The sequence below is a fragment of the Antennarius striatus genome, chromosome 8, assembly GCF_040054535.1.
Source record: "Antennarius striatus isolate MH-2024 chromosome 8, ASM4005453v1, whole genome shotgun sequence".
In the NCBI taxonomy this organism is placed as follows: Eukaryota; Metazoa; Chordata; class Actinopteri; order Lophiiformes; family Antennariidae; genus Antennarius; species Antennarius striatus.
Window position 1 is genome coordinate 19,964,504 of NC_090783.1, and position 26,888 is coordinate 19,991,391.

The 26,888-nt window shown below is 42.1% G+C and overlaps 1 protein-coding gene across 7 annotated transcripts in view; it reads right to left on the minus strand.

Moving 5' to 3' along the window:
• Positions 1 to 26,680, minus strand: part of LOC137599752 (RNA binding protein fox-1 homolog 2-like) — a 33,735-nt gene extending 7,055 nt beyond the window's left edge. For 2 of the 7 annotated variants that reach the window (XR_011036862.1, XM_068320849.1), the window contains exons 1-10: positions 25,683 to 26,680; positions 17,889 to 17,936; positions 7,333 to 7,542; positions 6,172 to 6,339; positions 5,630 to 5,683; positions 5,393 to 5,485; positions 1,486 to 1,573; positions 1,018 to 1,074; positions 760 to 910; positions 114 to 159 (exon numbers count right to left, since the gene is read on the minus strand). Coding sequence is in view for 5 of the 7 variants with exons in the window: in XM_068320849.1 (XP_068176950.1) it covers positions 114 to 159; positions 760 to 910; positions 1,018 to 1,074; positions 1,486 to 1,573; positions 5,393 to 5,485; positions 5,630 to 5,683; positions 6,172 to 6,339; positions 7,333 to 7,542; positions 17,889 to 17,936; positions 25,683 to 25,925 (1,158 nt within the window). In the remaining 2 variants the exon portion in view is untranslated. Of the gene's footprint in view, positions 1 to 113; positions 160 to 759; positions 911 to 1,017; positions 1,075 to 1,485; positions 1,574 to 5,392; positions 5,486 to 5,629; positions 5,684 to 6,171; positions 6,340 to 7,332; positions 7,543 to 13,594; positions 13,804 to 17,888; positions 17,937 to 25,682 lie in introns of those variants that run through there. The other 5 variants (XR_011036863.1, XM_068320851.1, XM_068320850.1 and 2 more) reach the window with 4 other exon arrangements.
• Between the last annotated feature and the right edge of the window lie 208 nt (positions 26,681 to 26,888).

Sequence of the window (26,888 nt, forward strand, 5' to 3'; positions counted from 1 at the left end):
AGTACACCTCCCTATGGGTTTGGTCTTTGCCATTTCACACTTGAAAACCAACAGGCAAGAGGGAGAAAAATAGGTGAGAACTGAGACGGCAGAGGAGAGACGGCTATACTCACATAGAGATCCGCAGCACCGTAAAAGCCATCCTGATAGGCCATCACACTGAGGGAGGGGGAAGAGAGAGAGAGCGAGAGAGGGGGGGGGGAGAGTGCAGGACAGCCGCGGTGGAAAGCCAAAACCAACAAAAAAAAATAAAAATGGAGTGATGCGCCACCATGTGGGCATTGCAGAAAATAACAAGAGTGACAATTAAGGAAGATAGAGGCAAGAAAATGGTGCCAAAACAGATTGTGAAAGGGAGAAGAGAAAAGAGGGTGAAATTATTACACACCGTGCAACATGCAAGCAAAATACCACCTCTTTGTATAAAAATGCATTCATTTCAGTGTGATAGTAATGTTACCTCAACCACTGAAACAAACTGTGAAAATGAGAAACTGCTCAATTTGATCTTAAATGCACTGCAGTATAATATCAATCTCATTTTGATGTACAAGGAAATGGTATTTCAGTTATGCAAACTATCAATGTCAATATCTAAATCAAAGTAAATTCAAACATACAGCATGCACAATTATATAGTATTTTTTTTTCCCACTAAGTGAAGATGAAGATTTAAGAAGAGTAATACGCGTAACTGCTTTTATCATCAGTAGCAGATTACTGCTTATCTGTAATTGTTATTTATGAGTGTGTGTTTACCCGGGGTAAGTTGGGATGGCGGGCTGCGGCACAGCTGCCCGGACTGCACTGTACACGGGCCGGGCACGACCTCTGAGGTGAGCACCTCGAAAGGTGGCAGCAGTGGAGGCGGCGGCGGCGGCAGCTGCTGCTGGGTACGGAAACCCTGGTACTGAGAGAGCAAAGACAGAAGGAAAAGATTCTTTAGTACCATTAAAATAAAAAAAGTAATTGTGCTTTATGTCCTCAGAGGCCTGTAAGGCATCCTTGTTGTCATACCTGTGTAGAGTTCAGGACTGTACATTGCCCCAACCATAGGACTCAACTTCCATCCAGCTGTCAACAGAAAACAAGTAATATTTAAAGCTAAATTTGAAGGGAGATTTGAGTGTTTCTTCACGGTGATTCGATGCTGCTCTTATAGTTTCTAAACTGGACATTGAACACTTCTAGTACAGCACAACTCAATATTCTTTAGAAACGATGAATCACAGGATCACGACAAACAATTAGTTGTTAAATTAAAAATCTACTGCCAAAAAGTAATGATTTTAAGAAAAGTTTTTTTTTTAGCTTTTCTTTTGTAAAATATAATTTATAACAGTAACTAAAGAATGTGGCAATTTTTTTTTCCTGATACAGTTCTGCAAAAGAATTTTGTTAAATAAGGGAAAACAGACATTCATCTATTTGGTGTTAATAATCTTAGTAACAGTTTCCCAGCTCAAGTGACATAAATTAAATTACCATATGGCAAAGTTGTGAGAGCCTCTCCGTTAGCATAAGGAGTAGTCATCTTCTTGTTCGTCATTACTCTGGCTGTGGCGTTATTGACCTGGACACCGGAGACAGTGGTCAGCTGACACAGTTCAACGTGCTAACAAGTAGTGAGGAATTATCAAAGTGATGTTTCAGATTATCTTAAACTGATTGTGTTCTGTGACAAAGAAGGAAGGATGATCTTGCATACATAAAATAATTTTCATATTAAGCATTAATCATGAGGTTCCACTAGTAAAAAGTTTTATTTTTTAAATTTAGGACCGAGGTTAATCCTGTTGATGAACAGCGATGGTATTTGATGCATGCACTTCTTTTAAAAAGAGAAATACAATGAAAACAAGGGTCCTGGTGAGTAATCAGGCAGTTTTGCACACAAACAATGCAACCATTGGCACACAGAACAAAGAAAACAAGAAAATACTTCAGAACAAAGGCATTCAAAAAGAAATCCAAGACCATTATATTGATTGATATTAACCTTAAAAAAGGAGGGAAAAAAAGGTGAATTAAGCAGCAGATTCATCGGTTGAACACAATGCAAAAAACATCATTCGAAAGATTTCATACACAAATTACACAGAGCCAGTCAAGAGCGCATCACATCACCAGAGGTGAGCCAAACTAGCCAATCAGCAAGCATCAGATGCCGCAAGAGACCAATCAAAAAAGGCTGGCAGCCCTCTTTATAAAATACGCATACAGAGAAAGGAGGACGGGAAGGTGACAGAACAGACATGGCAGAAATACAGAGGGATGCAGGAAGAGGAGCCAGTCCACATGAAAAGACACAGAAAAACACGTACATGACGTGAAGAGAGAGGTGGAGAGAGTGAACAATCCATCCAAATGTGCAATTCCTCTAATGTACAAAAAGAAACAACAAGATGCGACACACATATACAAAATATATCTGACCATTTGCCTACATTGTATCTGACCGTACATGAGCAACAATGGAGAAATGGTGAATGAAGAATGAATACAGAGAGAAAGCTCTCGATACACAGGTAGAGGATGGGGGATGCAAATTTCATTCCTCGAAAATATAAACAAACAAATAAATGAATAAATAAATAAATCATAGTTGTGAAACAGTGCATTCTATATCAGTTTCGCACACCAGAGAGACCTCAAAAGCACACAATCACCAACACACGCCATCCAAACCCAAACTGATCAAAGACACATCTTTACAGAAACCAGGAAAAAGAAAAGCTGCCGTTACTTGGCACTATGGTTATTGATTAGCTTCGCCGGGATCTATAATTTAGAACATGACTCTTTTAGCTCCTAAAAAGGACAAAACTCTAAAATTGTATAATATTACAGAGTAGATTTATTTTCAAGTAGAAAATGTTTGCATCCTCTTTGGGGGTGCACTCCATTCGTCCACATACAGATATCTCTCACTTATAGCCATATGCCAAGTGGTACAGAATGTAATTATCCTGCATCACAGAAAACTATTATCCTGTCCTCCAGTACACTAACATAGCACTCATGCTTCAGCATGCTGCCCCACTAAGGTGCAAAAGTGCAGCTATCGGCTGACACATGACAAATAGAGATGGCATAGTGCTATATGATGTCATACGGATGATGAGAAAGAGTAAACCATGCAGGATACGGCTCTGAAAATAAATGCTGAATGCAGTTAGAGAGGTGATTGGAATGAATGCATGAGAAGTGGTAGTCATAGTTGTTGCACTTCCAGACAGATGCAGTACATTCACTTACATAAGTGGCCTTTAAAATGCCATGCGGTCAGTGGCTAATCTCATAATCCTTTCATTCACCACCTCCCCAATCGATCACAGGATTAGCCAATCGGGTTCTGTCAATCGATCAAGCTCCCTCCTTAAAGGAGTCATTCATTTGAGAGTTGGGTCTATTTTATTTCAACTTTTGACAGATGAGGTGGAGGGGGGGGGGAGGGGTCATTAAAAGATGATGCCATGTGTACACAACTTACCGTTGCCAGGGAAACGGCGTGAGGACACGCGAGCAGTTACCGTGGAGACTGACAACAACAACAACAACAACATACAAAAATCATCAGGGAAATAGAGAAAATATATGTAAGAAAGAAATGATGAACCAAAAAAAAACAAAAAAAACAAAAACAAAACACAAACAAAATAATGAAAAGCAACCCCCACCCTGTGGTAGAGAGGAAGTGATGTAACAGGTCACATGTCAACAGTCACCTACAAGTATCAGCCATTAGACAACAACCTAACCTCTGCTTGTTAAAACCCACAACAAATACAGATTATAAAAGCTGATAAAGAAGTCAATGGAAATAGAAAATGTCAGAAAGTAGCATCTGATTTGGGAGTTAGACTACGCTTCATTATTGCCAGGATGTAATTCAAGTATCTGACAAAAATAGTCCCTCAAAATCAAACTTAATCTGGTTCGATGCTGCCTGACTTCATCACAGGAGGAGAGGGAAACAGACAGAAATATGGGGGAGGGAAAGAGAGCAGAGATGCAGGTGTATATGGGGACACACAAACTGGGAGAGACAGACAGACAGACACAGACAGACAGACAGACTGGCCTGGTGAAAAAGAGTGGGAAATGATGGAAGAAAACCAGTAAAAAAAAAAAATGTAGAGGAGGGAGAACAGTTAATAATTCCATTCTCTTCAAATGTTCGTTCTCTCTCCGCCCTCCATATTTCTAATTTTGTACACCCACACACAGAGACAGAAGAGTGCAGGATATTTGATACCATGCAGAGGAGCTTTAGCAACCAGTAAAAACATTTTAAAAAAGAAAAGCATGATTTTAAAATCAAGAGCCAGAGCAAATGGCGAATGCAGGATGCATTTGATCTCCAAGGCCATTTGCAACTGAAATCGCAGATTCATGCTGACAAATTTACCAAGAAATCGAAATAAACAGATAAAAAAAATAAATAAAAAAACAAAAAACAAAGAGCACTTCCAGAGATCAGGTGTTTTTTTTGGGTTTTTTTTAAAAGAAGTGGTGGATGCTCATGTGTGTGAAAACAAAACATGGATTCAACCAACAGTTTTTTTCACGCCTGAAATTAAACAAGCATGATTTTTTTTGAAGCATTTGAAATGACAGTACACTCTGCATGGCAGTCTCATTCTCAGTACTGCCCCCCCTGAAAATACCCCCCATCATGCATCAGTCGCTTCACACATCAAACACAAAAAACAACCACCCAGAGGCACCCCAAAAAATTATTAAGGAAAGCGTAACAAACTCCCAAGACGAAATCCAATCATGACCCGTCCATGCAACAAACAGTAGCTTCTTGCAGAGACCAGCAAGCACTTACAACTGAGAGGCTATTAACTTCCCCTTCCATTCATAAACACAACCATAAACTAAAAAAATGGCCACTCATCATGATCATGGAAGACAAAGAATGGTTGTGATGGAAAAGGTGCAGGAAAACAGAAGAAACAAATCCTACATGCTGTGACAGAAGCAGTATCATCAGCAACCGTGTCAGAGTGACGATTCTCCAGCCATGCCAGTTGTGTAGCCACTTCATCCAGCATGCTTTACAAACCACACAGCCTTTAAGATCAAGGTGCACTGGACAGCCCACAACATCAACAAGTACAGCAATGACAGCATAAACACTGACAGGGTGTGCTGTCAAAAGAGATGTCTGTGTGCGGTGCCATTGCACCACACGAGAGTGAAGCCGGAAGGGTTAGAGTCGAACATTCAGCCATCCGGGAACCTCTGGGGCAGAAACAAACTCATTCTCAGAACTGGACATGGAGGGAAAACGTAGGAGAAAATGGTCACTGTTGCTAAATTAAAAACCCCCCAAAACAACAGATAAATAAAAAAAAGGGGGGTGGGGAGGCGGGTGAGTTACCTCAATTTTGCGTCCTTCCACCAGAGTACCATGAAGCTTCTCTCTGGCTCTCTCTGCATCTGCGCTTGACTCAAATGTAACAAAACCAAAGCCCTGCAAGCGGAGGAGGGGGTGGGTCGGGTCGGGTGGTGATGGGGGTGGGCAAGGAAAGAGATTGAGAGATGGTTGCAAAAAACCCCCCCCAGTTTTCTGAACTTTTTCTTCTCATGAGTCTAAAGTTTGTTTCAAACGTCGTACCTTGGATCCCCTTTCATTGAAAATGATCTCCACGTCAAGGATTTTGCCGAATTGCTGAGGGGAGAAAAAAGGAAACATGTAGAGGTTGTAGTTATGTGCTGCATCATGGCACAAGGTTTCAACACTTTTCCGTTATGATCTGGTGCTGAACTGTGTGTGTTAGATTTTCCTTCCAATGTATCTTCCTCAGCTCTCTGCTCTGCTTTATATACGGTAGAATTACAACCATCGGAGTACACGGCCTAATCGTTTTCACCTGACTTATTCTTACCAGTTAAAGCTAAACACGATAAGTGTAAGTTTGGTATTTTTTAGTCCAACAGCGTAAAAAAAAATAATGTTATTTACATTCTCAGTCATACAGATCATGGTAGATCTCTGTTCAATAAAGTCCACTGGACTAGTAGGAGATCCAGTTGATAATTTAACATTTAAAATCCCACTTGATGATCACATTTTTGACACTAATCCTGACTGTTACTGACTGCATGTGTTCATTGTATTTGATTGTGAACAATGGAAAAAGTGAACACTTTACGTACCCCAAACATCTGCCGTAGATCAGGGTCCCGGAAGCGGAAAGGGATGTTGGACACGTGGAGGCGTTTAGGGGTCCCCTTATCCTCTGAGTCGACCCCAGCAGTCCCTCCCCCACCTCCTCCCCCTGAGCCAACCCCTGACTGGACGTCAATCTGAGATGATCCATCTGACTGCTTGGGCAGAAAGGAAGGGGTTAGCAGAATGAAAAAACTGAGCTCCAAAGGCTTTCTATAGTATGACATGCCAAGCATTTTTTTATATTGTTGACGATGTGGTAACTGTATCCCTGCATTTGAAAAACCTGTTTTGACATGCTAAATCGGGTGCATTCAAACAAGTCGCTCATTAAAATGTGACATTGCAGCTTCCTGTTATCATGGAGGAAGGTTTTTGGATAGTTACTGTAATTTTCGGACTATAATCCGCTACTTTTTTCACACACTTTCCTTCTTTGAACCCTTTGGTTTAAACAACAATGCAGCAAATTTATAGACTTTTAAGGGCTAACAGCCTCAAGGGGGCGCTCTAGGAAGAGTAAGACAGAGAGAAGAGACGATGCAGCAAGGAAGACACTACTGTAGTTTGAATGTGGTTTGAGCAGACATTTTGCAAATCATGCACACCCATTATGATGGAAAATACGTGAAGAAAGCCACATGATGCAGCTTTTAAGTCAAAGGCAATCGATCTGACTGTCGAAGGAGGAAACAGAGCTGCTGCACGAAAGCTTGGTATCAGTTTATCGATGGTGAGACATTAGAGATGGCAGCATGAAGAACTGACTCAATCAAAATTTCTCATGTTACAACAACTGCACAGGTGCAGCTCCCAGACAGGTGCAGCCTATATATATATATATATACCTTATGTTTTTTAATCTTAAAATTATGTTCGTGTGACTTATATTCAGCTGCACCCAGTAATCTGGGAATTGTGGTGATCTAAGAAAAAGCAAAAAAGGACATAATCATGTGAATTTGGCATCTGCAGACTCATTCTGGGGTGCACCTTTTGAAAAGAGCTGCAGGCTGCTGCATCCTGAGACATATTATTATTATTTTTTTTTATCTCTAACACATATTCCTCCACACGGCTGCTCTTGGCGCCCTTTCAAGACAAAGACCTGATGTGGGCCGTACACAGAGGAAGACACTGGCACTCACTTGAGCACCGAGGCTGTTGGCAGCGTTTGTGGAGCTGTTCGCTGCGCCGCCGGCTTCCACGGGGCCCTGGACAGCCCCCGCTGCATACAGGCTGCCCGCGTAATCCAGGGCCATGCCGTTCTGGGGGGGCGGTGGTGGAGGTGGAGGGAATGTGGAGAAAGGTGGTGGTACGAGTCCCTCCTGACCGCCAACAACATCTTGAGAGCCCTGCTGGGAGAAACAGGGCAAAGCTGTGAGAAGAGAGTGAAAGATAAAGAAACCGACTGGCAGAAGTCCACCGGATCTTTTACGGACAGCATCACCTGACCACACACAGACCACTGCCTCCAGACCTTCACTCATACATACGGGTATTATATTCCCAGTTCTGCATGTGCATATGCATGCATGCACCTAAACCCTCCATTAAAAATTCACTGCAGCCACATCTATTATTAAGGGTCAGATGGCTCCATGCTCAGAGCCTTGTACAATGGTGAGTGTCTTAACGCCTGCACACACACTCACAAACGCCTCTGCTCACGAACCACCTTTGACATGCAAACACCCACACACCTAAGTGCTCACACAAGGATCAGCTGTTAGTAAGGAAGCCTGCCCAGGCATTTATGCACATTTAGTATGTCTTGAAAATGACGGGATGTTCCTGACATAAGAGTGTGTGGGACAATACAAGTAGTCAACATGTTGAAAACAAACAACACAAGTGCTAACGGACACGCATAAACACACAGACACACACAGACACACACACACACACACACACACGAAGAGAGAGGGAGAGAGAAATGCCTTGCTATTGCACATGGTGCATGGATACCTTAAATGGTAATAGATAGATGGTGGTAGGAGGCTGCAGGGACAGGATGGGACAAAAGGAGGCTGGGCAGGGGGGGCAATCTGATCTATAACTTCAAGGAGTACACCATCAGCTTCTCTTAAAAAATGTAATAACTGCATAGACTGACAAATTCAAGACTGACAGAGAAAACGTTTTGTGACATTTACATGACATCCATACATCCACAAGAGGGCAGTGAAGAGTCAAACCTTTTAAACAACAACCAACATGATGTTAGGTGGTATAATGATGCACAAACTAAATACACAGCTCAAATAATGTCTTGCTTGATGGAAGTCTGTGAGGAAATTACATACTTGAGACATGAAAACTTTTTTTGACCTTTCTTTTGCGCATATATATTTGTTGTAGCTTGTTTGGATTGTTGTTACACTACACCAGACCACTTATTATTGTATTGTCCAATTTTTTTTTGTCCATTAAATCCCATGCCTGTTTCCACCTTTAATGCTGACCATATGAAGTAATGAGGCAATTAATAAGCCTTAGGAAGTAATGCTTTGGCTTATCATGACTACAACAGGAAGTCAACATCTGATTTCAGGATAGAGTAGAAAGTCAACATGGAAGACTTTCCTAGAATCCTCATCTGTCTCTGCTGCTTTCCCACAAGATGACGATACTCCACACAGCCAGAAAAAGAACAACACTCTCCATCTTTAGTGCCTCGGACTCAGAACTGATGCCAGATTACAGAGCAGTCCAACTTTACCTTCATTAACATTTTCAAACAGCAGCTGTATCTTCCAATTCTGTCTGGCAATAGTCAAATTTTGATTTTTGGAAAGTGATAACGCTCACAGCATTACGATTCTAAATTGTATTATACAGCAGCACTTTACTAGTCCTTTAACTTGGTTTTATCAAAATGCTCAATGCTCATTATGTTATGTTAAACTCATTACCATATAGCCTGACATATTTTCATAGTATAATAATACATAAATGCATAACTATTGAGGTATGCAAAATCAAAGTAAATTTGATTTTTTTCTGGTCCTGCAGCCGTCAGAATAGTTTAAGTATATAAAGTTTCAATAACCTTGTTTTTCACGTGTTTTCTGCTAATAGTAACTCGGTGCTCTAATTAATCGACAAAAGCTTTTTAATAGACTTTTGCCTGTAGGAGGCAATAAACTAAATGATACACTACAACTTGCATCAGTCGCTCTTGACAAATGGCTAGTGTGCAAAAAATGGTGCTGGGTGAAGCATATCTTTCTGGGTCAAAAAGGAGGGAACTAACCTGGAAGACAAATTCAGTAGAAATAGAGAAACTAGATCTGGTTCTATGTTCACTGTGGATGTATAGCAGGGCCAAGTACTGCCACTTGCATTTGCATCCTAGAGGAGACCAAATTTCTGCCCTTAGTCTGAAACCAATGTGTTAATATGAGGCACTTGTTGTAATAGTAACCGTCTCCTTTGGAACAATAATTCTATGACTGGACCAGCAGGCAAAAACTAAGGAAGAACAAATCAGCTTCAGTCAAATTTGTCAGGAAATCTTCCCCCTACTCTGCATTTCAAAGCTTAGTCCCAAAACTGATGAGTCATGACAGATGAGTCAGTCTCAGACTCAAATTCTGCAAAACAGAATTGTGGTGTAAGCAAGATTGCATTAACTCTAAAGAGATGAGATTCTGATTTTTTTGGCAGTGACATGCAGCCATAATACTTACACAGTCCATACTACTGATGAGGCTAATTCTCTATCACTCGTATCTGTTGTTGGTCATGCATAGAAACAGTCTGGCAGGAGTATGAGCAAGCCTGACTGTTTCTGCTCCTTCTGCCAGACCAAAACAGAAGCGAGAGTACAAGCCAAAACCAACCTTGTGTTTGTGTTCAAAGACTGGCCTTTTCAGGGGAGATCCGTTTTGGCCACATCTCACAGCCTTCTCTCTACCTGATATCCTGGCATCTTCCAACATAGGAAGTTCCTACGTCTTGCTTTCCCCCCCCATTTCTTTTTCAAACTGTCAAGTTATGGGCATTTCGTTCACTGCAAGTGGCTTTTGTGTTTCACATCGTGAGAAAAGTACCCACTGAAAATCACAAATAGAATATGAATGGGAACGCTAAGACAATGCAGGTAGGTCACTCCTGGTCAATCTGATGAGAAATACTGCCCCGTGGAGTAAATCTAAGATGCACATTTGTGCAAGCACCCGGGTTTGGTTCTTTTTGTTTGTCTTCATCTCATGTGTGCGTATTTGTGTATGTGTTAAGGTGTTAAGCTTGATGGTTTGTGTAAGTGTATGCACTGGCCAGGCAAAGGCAGTGACTCAGAGCAGTAGCTATCGCTGGCTTACTTTCGGGTCAGTTAGCAGCAGCAAGTGTGTCTGAGGAGGCATGTTATAAAATGAAGCAGTCTGCTAGTTTAAGTAGGAGAGAGGAAGAGAGAGGAGAGGAGAGGAGAGGAGAGGAGAGGAGAGGAGAGGAGAGGAGAGGAGAGAGGAGGAGAGAGGAGAGGAGAGAACTAGGGCATCCCTGGGTCATTTGACATGAATAATGACATTTCAGTATCTTTCTTTCCCGAGCCTCTAGCCATTAGCCTAATTCAGCAAACTTGATGATAGAGAACATGATTCATCCCGTTAGCAGCTCACATTTTGGCTCAATAATTTCATTTACTGGGGTGGTGCGTCATGAGGACAAGTAAGGAGAACCTCCTGTTAAATTATTTCATCCTTTTGTCAACTCCTCTTCCTCCATTTCTCTTCCTCCTCCCCCCTCTTTCCCTTCATCTCTGCTCCTCTAACTGCTACTCTCCCTTTCCTCCCACTCTCCCTGCTGTGTGCTTTGCTTCTTTACGCTTCACAAAATCCAGACGGGACCCTCGCATACGTCCCACCCCCATCTATGTCAACCAAGCCTATTTGCTTCGTAGCAACAAGATAGCAGCAATGCCAGCAACCCCCCCCCCCATCTCCTTATAGGGTAACGTGTCTGCTTGTCAAACAAATTCCTCCCATTACCCCACCCCATTTACTTCCCAGTAGGGTCTCCTCGCAGTATTTCCCTACCTTAATGCCATTTCCCCTTCAACATGCATGACTGCAGGGACACAAGCACGATCACTGACTTTCCCTGTCATCTCCCCACTAGCTGTGTCAATGCTCCTTTCAGCTCCACTGCAGCATTTTATGAAAAGTAAACAATGCAAAATATAAAGACATTGACATTATTTGTCCACATATATTCCAAACACACACACACACACACACCAACCTGGTCAAACAAATGTGCAGGTGAACACACAAACTTGCAGATAGACATGTATTTACCCAACATCTACACGCCTCTTCTAATACATTAGATATGACCACGGAACAAGTTAGTCTTGTTCAGAGCTCAGACAATTACACAAAACTCATTTGGCTGTCCAGTGTTTTCTCTTAAATATAAGTAAGACACCCGTAGGAAGGTATTATGATTTTAAAAGAGTCAATAAGGGTTAAGCGTAATCCATTTTCCAAGACAGGTTCTTCTGTCAAAAAAAAAAAAAAAAAAACAAGCCTCAGTCGGGTGTTCTGGAAAAATTAGAAATTTAAATAGTTGCTTCAATGCCAAGACAAAGTCTGAGCAAAACCATCTTTCTATTTTATTAAGAAGAACAATGCAGAAGCTATTTACCTCACATGGCTCTCCCAAAGACACCCTCCTTGCACGTCCAAACATCTAACAAACACGGAATGAATGAGTCGCGCAGCTCATTTTGGACCATTAACCGACCTTCACTGTTTTCACACTTCAGGGGATAAATAAGATCTGCAGAAGGTAAGAGGTGGAAGAGTTGAACCTTCTTGGCCACTTTTCAGCTTGTGCTAGCTTTGGCTTTGTTTTTGAGTGAGTATGTGTGTGTGTGTGTGTGTGTGTGTGTGTGTGTGTGTGTGTGTGTGTGTGTGTTAGTTTAAAGCAGGTAGGCGTCTCTCCCTCACCTCAGGGCACACACACTTAGGTGGGGCTTGAGAAACTATTTCAGTATTTTGTATGCAATCCACCTCTTGAGCAAAAACTTCTCGCAGATATATTCGCATACACACACACATATTATAAAAACAGTTCATAAATGATGCCATCGTAAGGCGATTCTGAACAACTTACGCGCGTCAACTGCAAACTCAGCTCTCCAGTCTGAAATTGCATCACTGAGTCGACAGCTGACCTACAAAACCATCAAATGTCTTTGTTGCTATCCATTTCTTTCATTTTTTTTCGGCCCCACAGTAACGTCAGCTCCCATCCGAGGGGCTTCCCTGGGAACTGTCGGAGCATGTGCCGTCACCTTAAAGTAATTTTATCAATTCCTCTCACTTTTTTTTTTATTCTCTCCCTCTTTTTCAACCCATCCCCCCCTCTTCCAGAGGCTCTTGGAGGAAAACATTGAGATAACATCTGCCAGGGCCCCAGGGAGAAAGAGCAGGGAGAAAAGAGGTCAAACAGTAAAGAGAGCAAGAATCAAAAGGTACAGCTAAAAAAGAAGCGCGTGCACAAAAAACAGATAAGTAACATAGAGGGAATGACACAGAGAGCCTGAGTCAGTCCTAATGACATAACAGGAACGTGACACTTGATGCAACAACTTTGCAGCCCATTGGGTGCTTGAGCGTCTGTGTGTTTGTGAAATTGTGACAAAGAAATTACATTACGGAGTTGTGTTTGACTGATTAGAAGAGACACAGAGGGTAGACTGCAAGAAAAAAAAATAAAAATAAAAAACCAAGGACCAAGGAGACAACTGTTCCGGGGACACCTGTCCCTTTCACTCACAAGCTTTAGCAACGCACCGAAACAGCTGCAGGGGCAATAAAGAAGGAGTTCTTCACGTACCTTCTCCTCCCCCTTTTTTCTTCACCGTTCCTGCTCGTCAGAAATGTGACGAGACTTTAGCTGGAAACTAACACAGCGTACAGTACATTCACATGGTTTGTTCTGAGCATACATAATAAATAGCGAGCAGTTGCTGGCGGCAGCGGCTCTTCTGATGTTCAGAATGCGTGTGCTTCTAGAGCTCGGGGCAGGAGAACAGATGCCACAACAACAACGAGTAATACATGGTTGCCCCTGCGTTTCACTGCAGCGAGTCCTAATTGTTACGATTCACTCTTCTGCCTGGATCTTGCAGTCACACTGCGCATTTACGTTAGCGTCAGTGTTTATATCCCCCCTCACAGCAACGGGGCTGACGAGTCCTAACAAGAGGCTGAAACATCCTGACTGGACCGCTCTAGTAAAAGGGGTCAAGTAGAGTCCTCATCTGTTAGTAGTTAATTAACATTTCATGCTCGGTGACAGCGCTCCAATGTTTCAGGTACAGCGGAGAGACGCGCGATGGGGATGGAGCAGACGTGCAAGCAGGAGGATGTGAAGAGATGTGAGGAGAAAAACACTCACCGACAACACAGAAGGATAGTACAGTCCCATCATCGTATTCTGTGCAACAACTCAGCCCGTCGTCGCTCCTCTCTCCTCCGTCTCCACTCCCAGCTACCTCGCTTTGCGCTCCCTCTGTCTGAGCCCGCGCCACCTCAAAGTCAGTCTTCCTACTCTGTCTCACAGATTCAAAATCTCCCTCTCGCTACCCCTGCTCGCTCTCTCTGCCATGCCAGTATCCTCCCTCCCTCCCACCCCCTTCCCCGTCCTCCTCCTCCTCCTCCTCCTGATGCTGCTGGCCTCTGTCCCCGTCACTCTCCCACCTCGCTTGCTTTACTTGCTTTCTCTTTTCTTTTTTCTGCTCTCTCTTTCCCTGTCTCCCACTCACTCTTTTTTTTTTCTCCCTCTCCCACTCGCTCCTTCCGCTCCCTTTACCCCCAGCCTTCTGCGCTGCTGTTGTGCCCTTGCCTGCTCATCTCCTCTGTCTCCTCTCCAGTCTTCCTCCTCCACCTCCTCCCTCGCCCAGATAGCCTGACACCTCCTTCCGTTTACTTCACTGTCTCTATCACACCTGCACACTTTCCCCTCCCCTCTCCTTCCCTCTCATGTTGCAGTTCTCTCTCTCTCTCCTTCCCCACCCTCCCTCCCCCACCCATGCAGGTGAGTTAACTGGGCCTGCTGGCACCACTGGGAAAGGAAGTGAAGATATTTTCCCCTCTTTAGCCAATTTCAATGACACGCATTCTGTTACATAAATGTGAAAGTCACAACTTCACACAAATGAAGTAACATCCCTCCTGCACCACCGACTCCATAACGAGAGGGTTACCTCTTTTGACAAGAGGCAGATATTTGTCACCCTATTCTACGATTCCCCTCATTTTTATGGAGTATTTCTGCATCGTTCACAGCTCTGCTTTGGCTTTGCAGCTCGCAACTTCAGTGTTTTGGCTCCCTCCTCATCATTCTTCCTATCGGCCTCATTTGGAGCAGAAGACAGATGTTTCCAGCAACAACAAAGAAAAAAAAAATCACTTGATGCCACCTGCCCAGAACCAAACCACAGACAAGTTAACAACAAGATGGTGAACATAGAGGAGCATTTAGCCAGAATTATTTTGGCAGATGGTTTAAATTACTTGCATGGTCCACTGTGGAGAGGAAAACAAGCCTTGGGCAGTTGCTTTTTTTTTTTTCAGATATGCAAGAGATAAATGACTTTTAAATCTCGTCACAACAAAACCAAACAAACACTGGGCTGAGAGTATTCATTATACCATTTTGAAAGAAGACTAAATAAACACCATGGATATAGTATTTCAACATAGAAATATCGAGTTCATTCACCACTGTTTGTCGAAGGCAGCCCATGTAATAGGAGCATACATTGCTTCCTGTGAATCCCTTGTGTGCAACAAATGACATCTTCCACAGAAATAGCCGACGCCACCAATAACTCTAAAACTGCTAAAGCAGTAATTACACAATGGAAATAATCAAATACTAACGTGAAAATATTGCCTATAAAGGGTTTGATGCAAGATTTAAATGTGTTCAGACATTAATTATTGTTCCTCAAACACAAAAATGAAATAGCTTTGACAAACCACAAAATACTGATGATGTGTTCCAGTTGTTGAGAAGACAAGATTACTCTAAAATAACTGATTTTCACCTTCGTTATTCCAAATGGGGTCCAAAGAAAGGTACAGGTTTACCTCGCCCTAACGTAAATTACCATTCCTCTTCTGCACTTTATTTATGCATTCATTTTCAATAATATCCCAGCTGAATACGAAATAATATATGTTTCAATTCTTATTTATTGTACAGTAACATGATATTACATGCTTTTAATGGTTTTCTAGTGATTTTACAATTCCAATATCTGTGGCAGATAGACATACTCGAGTATAATGATGCAAACTTTCTATTTTACTGTGTATGCTTTTTTGGAAATCGACTTATAATTGAGGACGACTGAACTTGAAATGACGTAAGCCGAGGTAAACAAAATGTCTTGGGCTCTCCAAGAATTCAACATTCAACAAACCGCTCCCAACATGCATTAGAGTTGTCTCATTAGGTGCTGTCATACCAGTAGAAACATGCTGCAGAATCTTATATTTTATACACAAAGCTTTTCCCTCAACAATATAATCTGCACTAGATTAAGAAACACATTCGTGTGAGAAGTTACTGGTGCAGTGGAATCTTTACCTCTAATTCTCAAGGTGACAAATATTGAGCCTCATTGATATTTTCTGATCAGTCTTGACACGTTTGAATAAAACTGTAATAATGTGATTCTATAAAAAGTTCCCCCTCCCCACCCTAAAAAAAAACAAAAATCACCAATACTCTAATAGATGAAAAAAGGCATCAGTTTCATACTGTATGTCAGAGGGAGCTGCTCACTCTCTCTTCACACATCAGGCCTGCGTGGCTCTCCAGGCTCTTCCTTTCAGGAGCCTCTGATCACAGTATTCTCACACTGCTGTTGACAGTTTAGCACCTCGGCGTTGTGGGAGCCTCTGCTGCCTGTCATTGTTTTCTTCGTCTCTGCCTTTTTTTTTCCCTGGTCAGAGGCCAAATCACAAGTAAGCCCTGTTTTACGTCGCAACAATTTTTGCTAATTGAGGGTTTTTTTGCATTTAAAAAAAAAATGTTTTTTTCATCAACATGGCTCCACATTAATGGTTAAGGTGCATGTAAGTATGCAAGGTAGGGCAGTAGTTAGCAGTGTACCCTTTCAGAATCAACAACACTGGAGGAGCTTCAATAAACTCAACCCAACCCCCCCAAAAACCACAAACAAAACCAGTGTGATGGGTTTGTTTTTTTTTTGATTAAAAAAAAAATTGGTTTGTCCTAAATGTTATGTTTATGTGTGAAAATATGACTGGAATTGCACTGGGCACGTGTGAAGTGGACATACATCATCACGGTTTTCAAAGAAGTAGTGTTTCCACAGGTTGCACAGCGCTGGCCTTTTCAAAACAGTACACTCACGGACCCGTATCAGCCTGTTCAGGCCTCAAAGACACCATCTTTAAATGGTCATAACTCGGTAAGATCTCTCATTTTATGGGTAAAACAGTCTTGCAAATGAATAAAGGAGAGTAAAATGAATGAACCAGCTGCAGCTTTAAACCAAACACTGCAGGAAAACGACACATACAGTAACATATGCTATGTAAAGCGTGTGCCTTTAAAATGTTTCACACATGTAGCGTGTAAACAAATTACTAAACTCCACTGTCAAAAGATGGTTGATCTCAACCTCTTCTCAGGCTAACAAGCTGCCAGACCTTGCATACGATCTCGGTTGAAATTTTTGTAGATTTTGTTCCCCTCTGAATGAGTACTAATTGGCTAAAAGCTGTTATTTAAATCTTAACAAAGCTCACCAACAGCTTTCTCATTCAACATAAACGTTAATGCGGATTCAGCGTTGCTATCTCTGCTGCCGGCTCATGATCGGAACGACGATAAGCAGACCCACTGTGGTAACGATGACACACAATTAAGGTGCAAGAGTCCCGCCTTGAACAGGCTGACAGAGGCTCTTGACTGACTTCTTCACATCCTTGCAAGACTTTTCTGAAACAAGCAAACACTTTTGACTTTTATGATTATTTATCAGATGTTGTCAATGCTAAAGAAACAGCTTAAAGATGTATTGTTTTACAATGAAATGACAACGTGCTATTTGGCTTCTCCGTTATCTGCTGAAAATTGCCACAGATGCGCAGGCAACAAAACAATTCCCATTCTGAAGTAATTAGTGTATACGACTGAATGCCTCTGACAGATCGAGTGCGGATAAGCAACCAGAGGTTGTTGGGCGTCACAGAAAATAAGGGATGAGGGGATTATGGGTAGAGCATGAGAGGGTGTGTGGATGAACACAGGATAATCTAAGGATTACCCACATCAACTGAGCAGCCTAATAACACAATCACCAGGCTAATACAAACAGCAGTAAACTTATTGTAGCTTTGCGTAAACAGTCACACAGGAAATATCCAATATACATTTGAAGGCGGTTCAATCTGATTATCTGCATGTTTTGCAGCGCAGGAGGAAGAAGAGAGCATGTTGCATTTACATTCTCAGAAGTCATTCCTGAGAATAAAGAAAAGCAGTGGGAAGATAAGGCTTATAATTCAAAGGACTAGATGACTGTATTTATAATCTGCACCCCGTACCTTGTGGTCTTGAGTAATATGACTGCAATAAGAAAACTGAATTCAGATGGGACAGAAATACTTTGAGACGTTTTTATAGGTTTGAGGAGATACTGAATCCTTACCTGACTGTGAGGCGGGTAGCCGTGGTAAAGGGTCAAAGGGTCATTGTTCTGCAAGAGAGAGCAGATTTTTGTATAAATTTTCAGTTGATTTACAAAAAGCATCAAGACAAAAAATGTGGAATGCAGCTAAATTTATTCATTCTTGTAACGACTTAAGATCTCTGTCGTGTTGCTGACTGCGGTTGAAATCAGTGCTGACACCACTGTTGTCTTCTACCCACTAGATCGTTTGTCCTCTTTCATGACAGTGGGATCATAGGGATGAGTGAGATCATGTGTGCAGGTGATGACAGATGGACAACAAACACCCCAGGTTTTAAATCATATACGGATCACAAGTGTCAGCCAACATGAACCCCTGTGGTGTGAAATGGCATTACTGTTTGAGCCCCGCTGAAAACTCCACACACATTCCTCTCAGTCGCCCTTTTAACACAGAAACCGTGTTAATACCGGCACGCCGAAGTCTGCACCACCTCTGTTTGAGTACACACTGAGCAGCATAAACAACAGTGACAAAACAGTCCCTCCCATTGGCATCACAAGACCCATTTATCTTTAGCACCCCCCCCCACAAACACACACACACACACACACACACACACACACAGTCTAAATTCTAATTTGGGTTTTACAAAGCTCCAGAATTTGACCTTGGATCCATTTAAATCAATAATCTGAATTGGAGCCAAGCAACAGTCATCATAGCAAAATTAACATTCAACGTTATCATGCATGCTCCTGATTGGACCAAATAATGCATATTAGTCAATTCTTCAAAGTAAAACACATCTTCAGAAGTTAAAATTTGCTACTTTGGATTAATGCTCTTGCTCACTGTGGTCCGGCCAGTTAGTCCAAACGTGAGGTCACATAAAATGCAACAAAATCAGCAGTTTCCAAATCAACCCTGTCATTAAAACTGTATACCACTGACGATTTGAAAAGGAGCAAAATCCACATTGTTAAAAAAAAAAAGATACTATCCAAAATGTCCATGAGGGTTGTAATGTGAACTTGTTTTTGACACGTTTGCTCAAGAAGATCAACGTAGAAATGGACTGAATTGGTTTGAGTATACACCATCTTGAATTTATATTGAAATCTTCCTCTATTTCTATTGTTGCCTGCTTATTATTACTACACATCAGTGGACAGCTATGACCGAAGCAGAGATATTTCATTCTCTCCATTGTTTTTATCTCCATGATCAGATGTGTCTGTTTCATCAGCACTGATGTATGGCAGCAGCAGTAACGATGGGCTTAGCAAAAGTAGCTGCGATCGCATGTTCCAAGAAAGGATTACTTCAGTAATGGCAGCGTGTGCCCTACGTTGATGTCCAGCGACACCCCCTAGAGAGAGATTTTACATACTATAATAACTTTGCACAACTAAAGAGGTGTGATGATAACTCAACAAATTATAGTTGTTTTCTTAATACATGACTCTGGATGGCTTAAACGCGCCATTAAAATGCCACACCTTTGTTCTGTCCTGATTCGCCGGTTCGCTGTCAATGCAGACAAGAACTCAGCGCTGTCACTACCTCCACTGCCAGCTGAGTGGGGCAACAACAATGTTGTGAAGGTTTTTATATAAAGCTGGTGTGCAATAATGCCTCAGCAGGCTGTGTTATGCAAAGACGGACGCATCGAATTTCTGGTGAGTTAATACAGTTACACAAGATAGACTATAAAGCACCAATTTTTTTTTTTTGGAGCCAGATATTAAAAGAAAACATGTCCCCTACTCCTTAAAAAAGTTTGGAACTCACTTTTTTTTTTTCCTCCAGAAAACTGTGTTCCCACTTGTACGGAAATGCAGTCCAATAAAAAAAACTGGTGCTTTTTACAGTAATTAGAAGTCGCTTTGAAGGGAAAAAACTGATTTGCCATTCTCTGGCTTCATATCTCTAGACTGGAAGACAAATGCCCCCCCCCCACAGTCTTTCCACTGATCTTCCTTTCTTCTTAAACCGTTGCGCCGTCCCCAAGGGGAACAATTTTCTCTGCGCATTTCACAGCTTGAGTTTGCCTGATTAATACTGTAGCCAACTAAACCTGGACTTCATGTGGCCATTTTCATGAAAACGAAAGCACAACGTTTTCCCAACGCCAAGACGCTTGGGTGGAGACGAGAAGGAACGCAGAGGAAATGTCTCCCGTGATAGAAAACTGCAGTTGGTGTGAGTCCATCTCAGAGCCAAAAATGTACTTAGTGAAGTGGCTTTGGGAGGCAGAGGCTCTAAATAATGAATCACCTCTTAGAGGATTGAATAACATGAATAAAGTATAAACCCTATTTTATGGTGAGGGCAAACTCTGGACTGAAGACACTGATGTTACAAAACTAAAAGAACCAAAGAATGCAGAGGGAAAAAAAATAAAGTATAGAGCAATAAACTGTATGAAGTTAATTAGTGGTGGTGTTAACCAGAAACATGTGAAATTCATATTTGCAAGAAACTAAAATCAAGAACCAGGGCTGAAAATACAATGAATAATGGTCAGAAATGAGGGGGGGGGGGGAAAGAGCGATGGAGACCGCAAAGACAATGACTCATACACGCGTGGAGTCATGTGCTTAATTTCCTTAAGGAACTACCAGGAATGAGAGAGGGAGGACTCTGCAAGGCACAGCTCGACTCTCAACACAGCAGCACACATAAAAAGAGTTTGCACTGAACACGGAGGCAGCTCAGAGTTTGACCTTTTTGTTGCGAACATATGAAGCACAGCTGAGTCTGTGGAAGTGGAGATTGTGGAGGTTTTGGTAGGTGGGGAGACTAAAACAACAGAGGATACAGCAGGCAGACATGATATTGTGGGCAACCAGGAGAGAGTATCAAAATGAGTAGAAGTAAACAGATGGTGAAGAGGTGCAGGGAGGGGGCTGCAATAATAATAATCTAAAAAAAAAAACAAGAAAAGGATGGAAAAGCTTCAAGCCGTCCTTGGTGACATGTTACCAGCAAACGCTGAACCCTGCTATTCTCTCCACCCTGCAGGATATGAAAGGTGCGCCTGTGCCTCAGATTGTTTAATAAATGTGCGTGTGCCATCTAATTTGGTCAAAAGACTTGTGTCTATTCCTGTCGTGCCATGGGACTGCTACTCTTTTGAGGAGGAACTACATTTCACTGCTCAGAGTCACCCCACCTAACTGCAAAGCAGGGCAGCCCTCACACTCAGGAGGATGTGAATCCATTTAATCCACAGAGCACTTACATGCTAAGCCTCAGAACAGTCGGCCGTCTGATGTGAAGTTTAGTTTCCTCGGCGAACTTCACATCCCTCCAACTTCTTACAGTACACCTCCACATGCTTTTTCAAAGTGAAGTTGGCCACAGTCAATACGGATAATGGGGGTTGCCTAGACATTCTTGTACTAATTTATTATTATCAGTATTATTTATAATAATATAATAATGATTGATAATGATGATTATAATAATAATATAATCTTCATTGCAGTTGTTATATAGCAATATTGGGAAGCAAAATGGCATGGAGCATAGTCACACCGATGTCCAATACGCTGATTGGCATCAAGATAAAACTGTAATTTTGATCCCTCAATTACTTTTACATCTGATTGCAGATTAGAATAAGCATGCAATTACTTCCAACACAAACATAATTGCCCATCATGACTTCTCACTATCATTAATTCCACATCACCGCACTGACACCAGAGATGGTAACTGGACTTTTCTGCTCAATGTTGATGTCCATTTTTGGCAGACGTTTCTGGCAGGCTGTTCAGTTTTGACATTGCAGCGCAGAAACAGGACTGATTATGAAAGAGCGGTTTAGAATCTATGTGAATTATGCCTGCTGCTGCTACTATTTATCTTCCATGATCAATCTGCACATTATTTTCATGTCTAATCAATTGTTGAACTATCCCAGAGAATTGATTCTTGCACAGTTTGATTAATAATCCGATTTTGTTTCAGTAATTATGCCGTTAATCAATTACTAATGACTAAGATTTAAGTTTCTGATTCTCATTATCTCATCACTTCAATTCTAATGTTATCCAAATATTTTTTGTATATTTAATATTTTTTATCAGAACTTCTATAGGCCTGACAGTATACTGCATACAGTACATGATGCATTAGCCAGTAATATAACCATCTAAATTCTTTTCAAATGTACACCCAGTACAAATGATGTTCTTAATGTCAGCAAATATAGATCTATAGACAAAACAATCTACGTCAGAGTTACCAATCTGTAATCAATGTGAGGACGACCACATTCTAAGGACATAACATCTCAGAGCAGAGTATCAGACGTGCAGGTTTCTGGATTGAGACAACAGAGCTCCGCTGGCAATTTATCACAAAAAACAAGATGCAAAAATTAAACAAACATTCCCAACACACAGCAAAAACACATTTTCTTGCTGACATTTTCCTTCTATTTTAGTGGCGAGTCTGAGGAGAGAAAAAAAAAAAGAGGGGTGATCCACCCAGATCCACTTCTGAGTCATTTGTCCTCAGCGCTGCTACCCGAGGTAAAACCTTATAAGGTTAGAGAGCAACCCCATTCCTTCACAGCGACAGCAAAACATGAGCCGCTCAGCATCATCAGTCGACAAGCTCCCCTCAACATTTGCCAAAACCTGGGCTTGGGGTGTTACCCAATTCTCATTCCCCAGTAAAGAACAGCAAAATAAACTATAAAATCTGCTAAAATTAGCTTTTTTGGGCCAAATAAACTGTTCCAATCCATATTTAATATGTGATAAACTCCAGGAGTTCAGCAGAAAACATTTGAACTTGTCAAACACATAAATTTTATTCACTCCATTAGCTGAACATTTGGTCATCTACCACTGCATGCTGCATTAACTGCTGCAGACTTGACTTAACAGAGCATTCCCACCCCTGCATTGAGATGACATCATGGCCTAATGAGAAAAACAGCAGCGTCAACGGTGAAATGGGAAAGATCTCATTATTTGGCTGGAGGGGCACAAATGGATTGCTCCTTACGCCAACCACACCCCATTGTTTGGTTGAGTTACGGGTCAGAGTTCACCTCCTGCCATGATGCTGCCAATAAAACTAAATCAAGGTTGGAAAAGCAGGAGACAAGGTGCCTTATGGGACCCAGGATGCTGTTTGCTTTATTATTTTCCTCCCCCCCCCCCCCTTTACTCTCATTATCTTAAGATTGGCTTATAGAAAAGTCACTCAGCCCAATTTTGCTTCGAGAAAATGAGTACTGTTCCCAAGTATGAGAAATAAAACTATGTTTGTGGGTGCGTGTTTTACCCACAAAGTTGGATCTACAGGAAAATTTTTGTTAAGAGTTTGAAATATGAATCAAAGTGGAAAAATACTGTATGCAGTGGAATAAAGCTTTGCTGAAGCTTTAGAGGCCACAAAGACAGCTTTTAATTAATCTGCTGTGAATGTTCTTGATTACGCTTTAAATGTAATGAATGGTCACTATGGCTTCTTGGACCATAGTGACCATAATCAAATATTTATTTAATTCGGCCAACAGACCATAAGTGAAATATATTCAACATGTAATGACAAAAATAGAAGAAATCCCCCAAACAGCAAACAAATGATTAGTCACTGGTTCAAATTTATGCAGATGATTTTACTGGTGGTGAATCTGCATCATACTGTGTGTGTGTGTGTGGGTGTGTGTGTGTATATATGTGCATGTGATCCTATAAATCCTCAGCGTTAGATAAGGATCTCAGGATCAGTGTAGCTATAATGCCCCCTCCAGTATGAGACGTGATCCCATTAGCTGGAAACAAAGCCTCTTTACTGCCAGTGATAGGGCAAATCTGTTCCTATACCAATGGGGTGTGGGGGTGGGGTGGGGCAACTCTCCCACTCTCATTTCCGGACTGTCCAAGCCAGCTCACGTCCAATACATTTTAGGGGCTGAAACTATTGATCTGCAATTACACCCACACCCACACCCACACACACACCCACCCACACACACACACACACACACACACACACAAAATCACAGCTGCTTCTGAGTGCATTACATCCCTAAGCCTGTCAATCAGCACTTTTGGACAGCAAGACGATTTAAAAGCAGCCATTTAGTTTTACCTACATGAGCAAACAAAACACTTTACTTCATAACTGGCACTTCCAGCAGGGGGGAAATGAGCTTTTTGTCTTTCACCAGAGAATCCCTCCTTATATAATACACCATTATATTCAGAGCACCCGGCTGTCCTCATGTGATGCCTTAATAACCAATACTAGACTGATTTGTTGGTAAAATGTTCAATTGGTTTTACTGACCAAGAAAATATGACAAAAGATCCTACTGCATCTGATCATCCAATAATAGAATGACTGGCTAAAAAAATGCAGAAGATGAAAGCAGGGAATGGAGAATCTGAGCCTTTGGCAGCGGTGGGGGTTTGCCCCTCCACCCCCATATAACTGGAGGTCTTTGTTTACCTCAATAGATCCTCCAGGCTCTCCATTCATAACCTTCACACTGACATCAGTTTTCATTGCGACGCATACGTTGTTGACATCATTAAACCACATGGCAGAGGGCTTTTTAACGCACTAAAGGTTAAGTCTGTCTACACCATCACTGCTGGGACTTTACTTGGGCGTTACACAGATTCGGAAAACAGAAAATATACACTGTCTGGTTTTTTTTTTTTCAAGCAACAATACAGCCATGTTACACACAAGTGGTTTGACTTATCCAAATGAGACTACTGCATTCTAATTCTTTCTTACACTTCAAGTAAATACCTGCAGTGTTGTTTTAATGTATACAGTCAAGTGAAATGCACTTTCACTATTGCCGTCTCCTTTTAAAGTCTATTAAAATGCATGCATGGTCATTTTACATTTGTGAAATATTCCTACAGGAATACTAACATACTAGGAAGACGTGGGACATTTGGGGCTCTTATGCTGTAAAACTGATGTATCAGCAACTGAGGCTAAATCCAAACTTCAGTGCAGTCACACAATTATGATTTCATTTCAGATATGATGTCTTTGCGTTGACTGCTCACATTCATCTTCACATAGAACCTTGCATCGTGCATCACTGAGAACAGATCTGTACCAGGCCTCCATATATACACCAGAAAATATCACTGGAATGTCAGCTCATGATCAAAATGATTTAAAAAAAAAGTGATCCATGCAGTGATTTCCTGCATAATTTAAAGTCTGTTTGTTTAGTAGTCTGGGGCCCCCAAATCTAAAACAGGATGTCATTGGGGAACATTCCCAATCCCCAATTAAATCTGCATCATGTCATCGAGCGATCCTCCACATTTAAATCCACCACTGCTGACAAAACAATACCGTGAGAATGAATGCTCAGTGGGAGGAAATCCACATGAATTCTGATCTGAATACTAACAATCCTGCAATATTAGTATGAAGATACACATCTGACTTGGAAATAAAAAAATAAAAAAACACATGAAAGATCCCCCAAATCAGAACTGAAAGGATTCCAGATTTCCACATCATCTACTGCATGCTGTTTACATCTGAACATAATATGCATTAATAATAGTCTGCTGTGAGCCGCTTCAGCCTCTGTTACGACTTCATCACCTGAAAACATTGCAAATGGAACCACATTACAGCCAGGCGGGTATTTCAAGTATATGTGTACTTATAAAAAATGTCACCATGCACCAAAACAGCAAGGGAACCTTGCACCACCCTTGTGTTGTGATCGAGTCTGCAGTACTGTATTAGGACAAAAGACACCCCCCCCCAACACACACACACACACCCATCCGACCAACCTCGCCGATCCCTCCTGAACCGTCGATGCGGGGACGCTTGCACTCCGCCCCGGCCGAGTCCACCAGAGCCGCCGCTGTCTGGCCGTCGGGCTCCGGGTCCCCACGCTTCATGCCCCGGACAACAGCAGGCGCGCCGCCTGCGATGGGGTGCACCCCGGCCATGGCGTCCAGCTCTCTCTCCCGGTCCATGAGACCCCGGGACACGGGCAGCATGATGGATGCGACGTCGGTCGACATTAACATTTAAAAGTCTTCTTTTTGTCCCCCCGATTCAGATAAACTGGGGTCGAAATAAGACGACGGGGGCTCCTGCGGGGCTCCTGCGGGGCACGTCGGTGCTTGAAGCCCGTCCGGATGCTTTCAATACGATCTTAACACGCCTCGGTGTATTTTCTGCAGGAATCCATGAAGAGTTGGTGTATCTTGAAATGTTTTTTGATTAGGAAATTGAACACTTGGTTTGACGCCGATTACAAAATACGGCGATCAAGATACGGAAAAGTCCATTAAAATAAAAGCAAAGGTTTAGCGGATTAATCGCAGTTCCCTGTCCGCTGAGCGCGTCTTTATTTACTGCGGGGCTTCAGAAGAGGCCTAGGTTATATCCGATCATAACAAGCCAATTAAATACACAAGAATGGCTCCAGAGGAGAGAAACCTACCACCCTGCTTCCGTTCACCATCGGGTTTTTCGTCTGTGATTTTGTTTTTTTTTTGTTTGTTTGGGAGCAACACATCAACACCCTACCGCAAACCTCAAGACGAAACCCCCTCCAACATGTCCTCCCTTCCCCTTCTCCTGTCTATTCGCCACAGACGCGCACCACAGAGCGGAGCTTTCACTCAAAGTCAATCCCCGTCAGCAGCTCTCCTGTCGGCCCCATGTTCGTCCTCAAGTCGATTTCACCCCCCCCCCAAAAAAAAAAAAAAAAAAAAGAACGGACGGACGGAGGTGGGGGGTGGCAGTATTCCTCTCTGCCGCTTATTATTTTCTTTCCTCGCTCAGTTTACCCGGTGTGGTATTTCAGCGTGCGTTACAGAAAGGAAATCATCCCTCCTCCTCCTCCTCCTCCTCCTCCTGCTCCTCCTCCTCCTCCTACTCTCTTGGAGGAGTCATTCCCCTCCTCCTATCTTCCGCTCTCCGTTTGAACGCAGAGCCAGGCAGCCTTGCAAACACACGCAGTATGCCGCAGTGCCTCCATACAT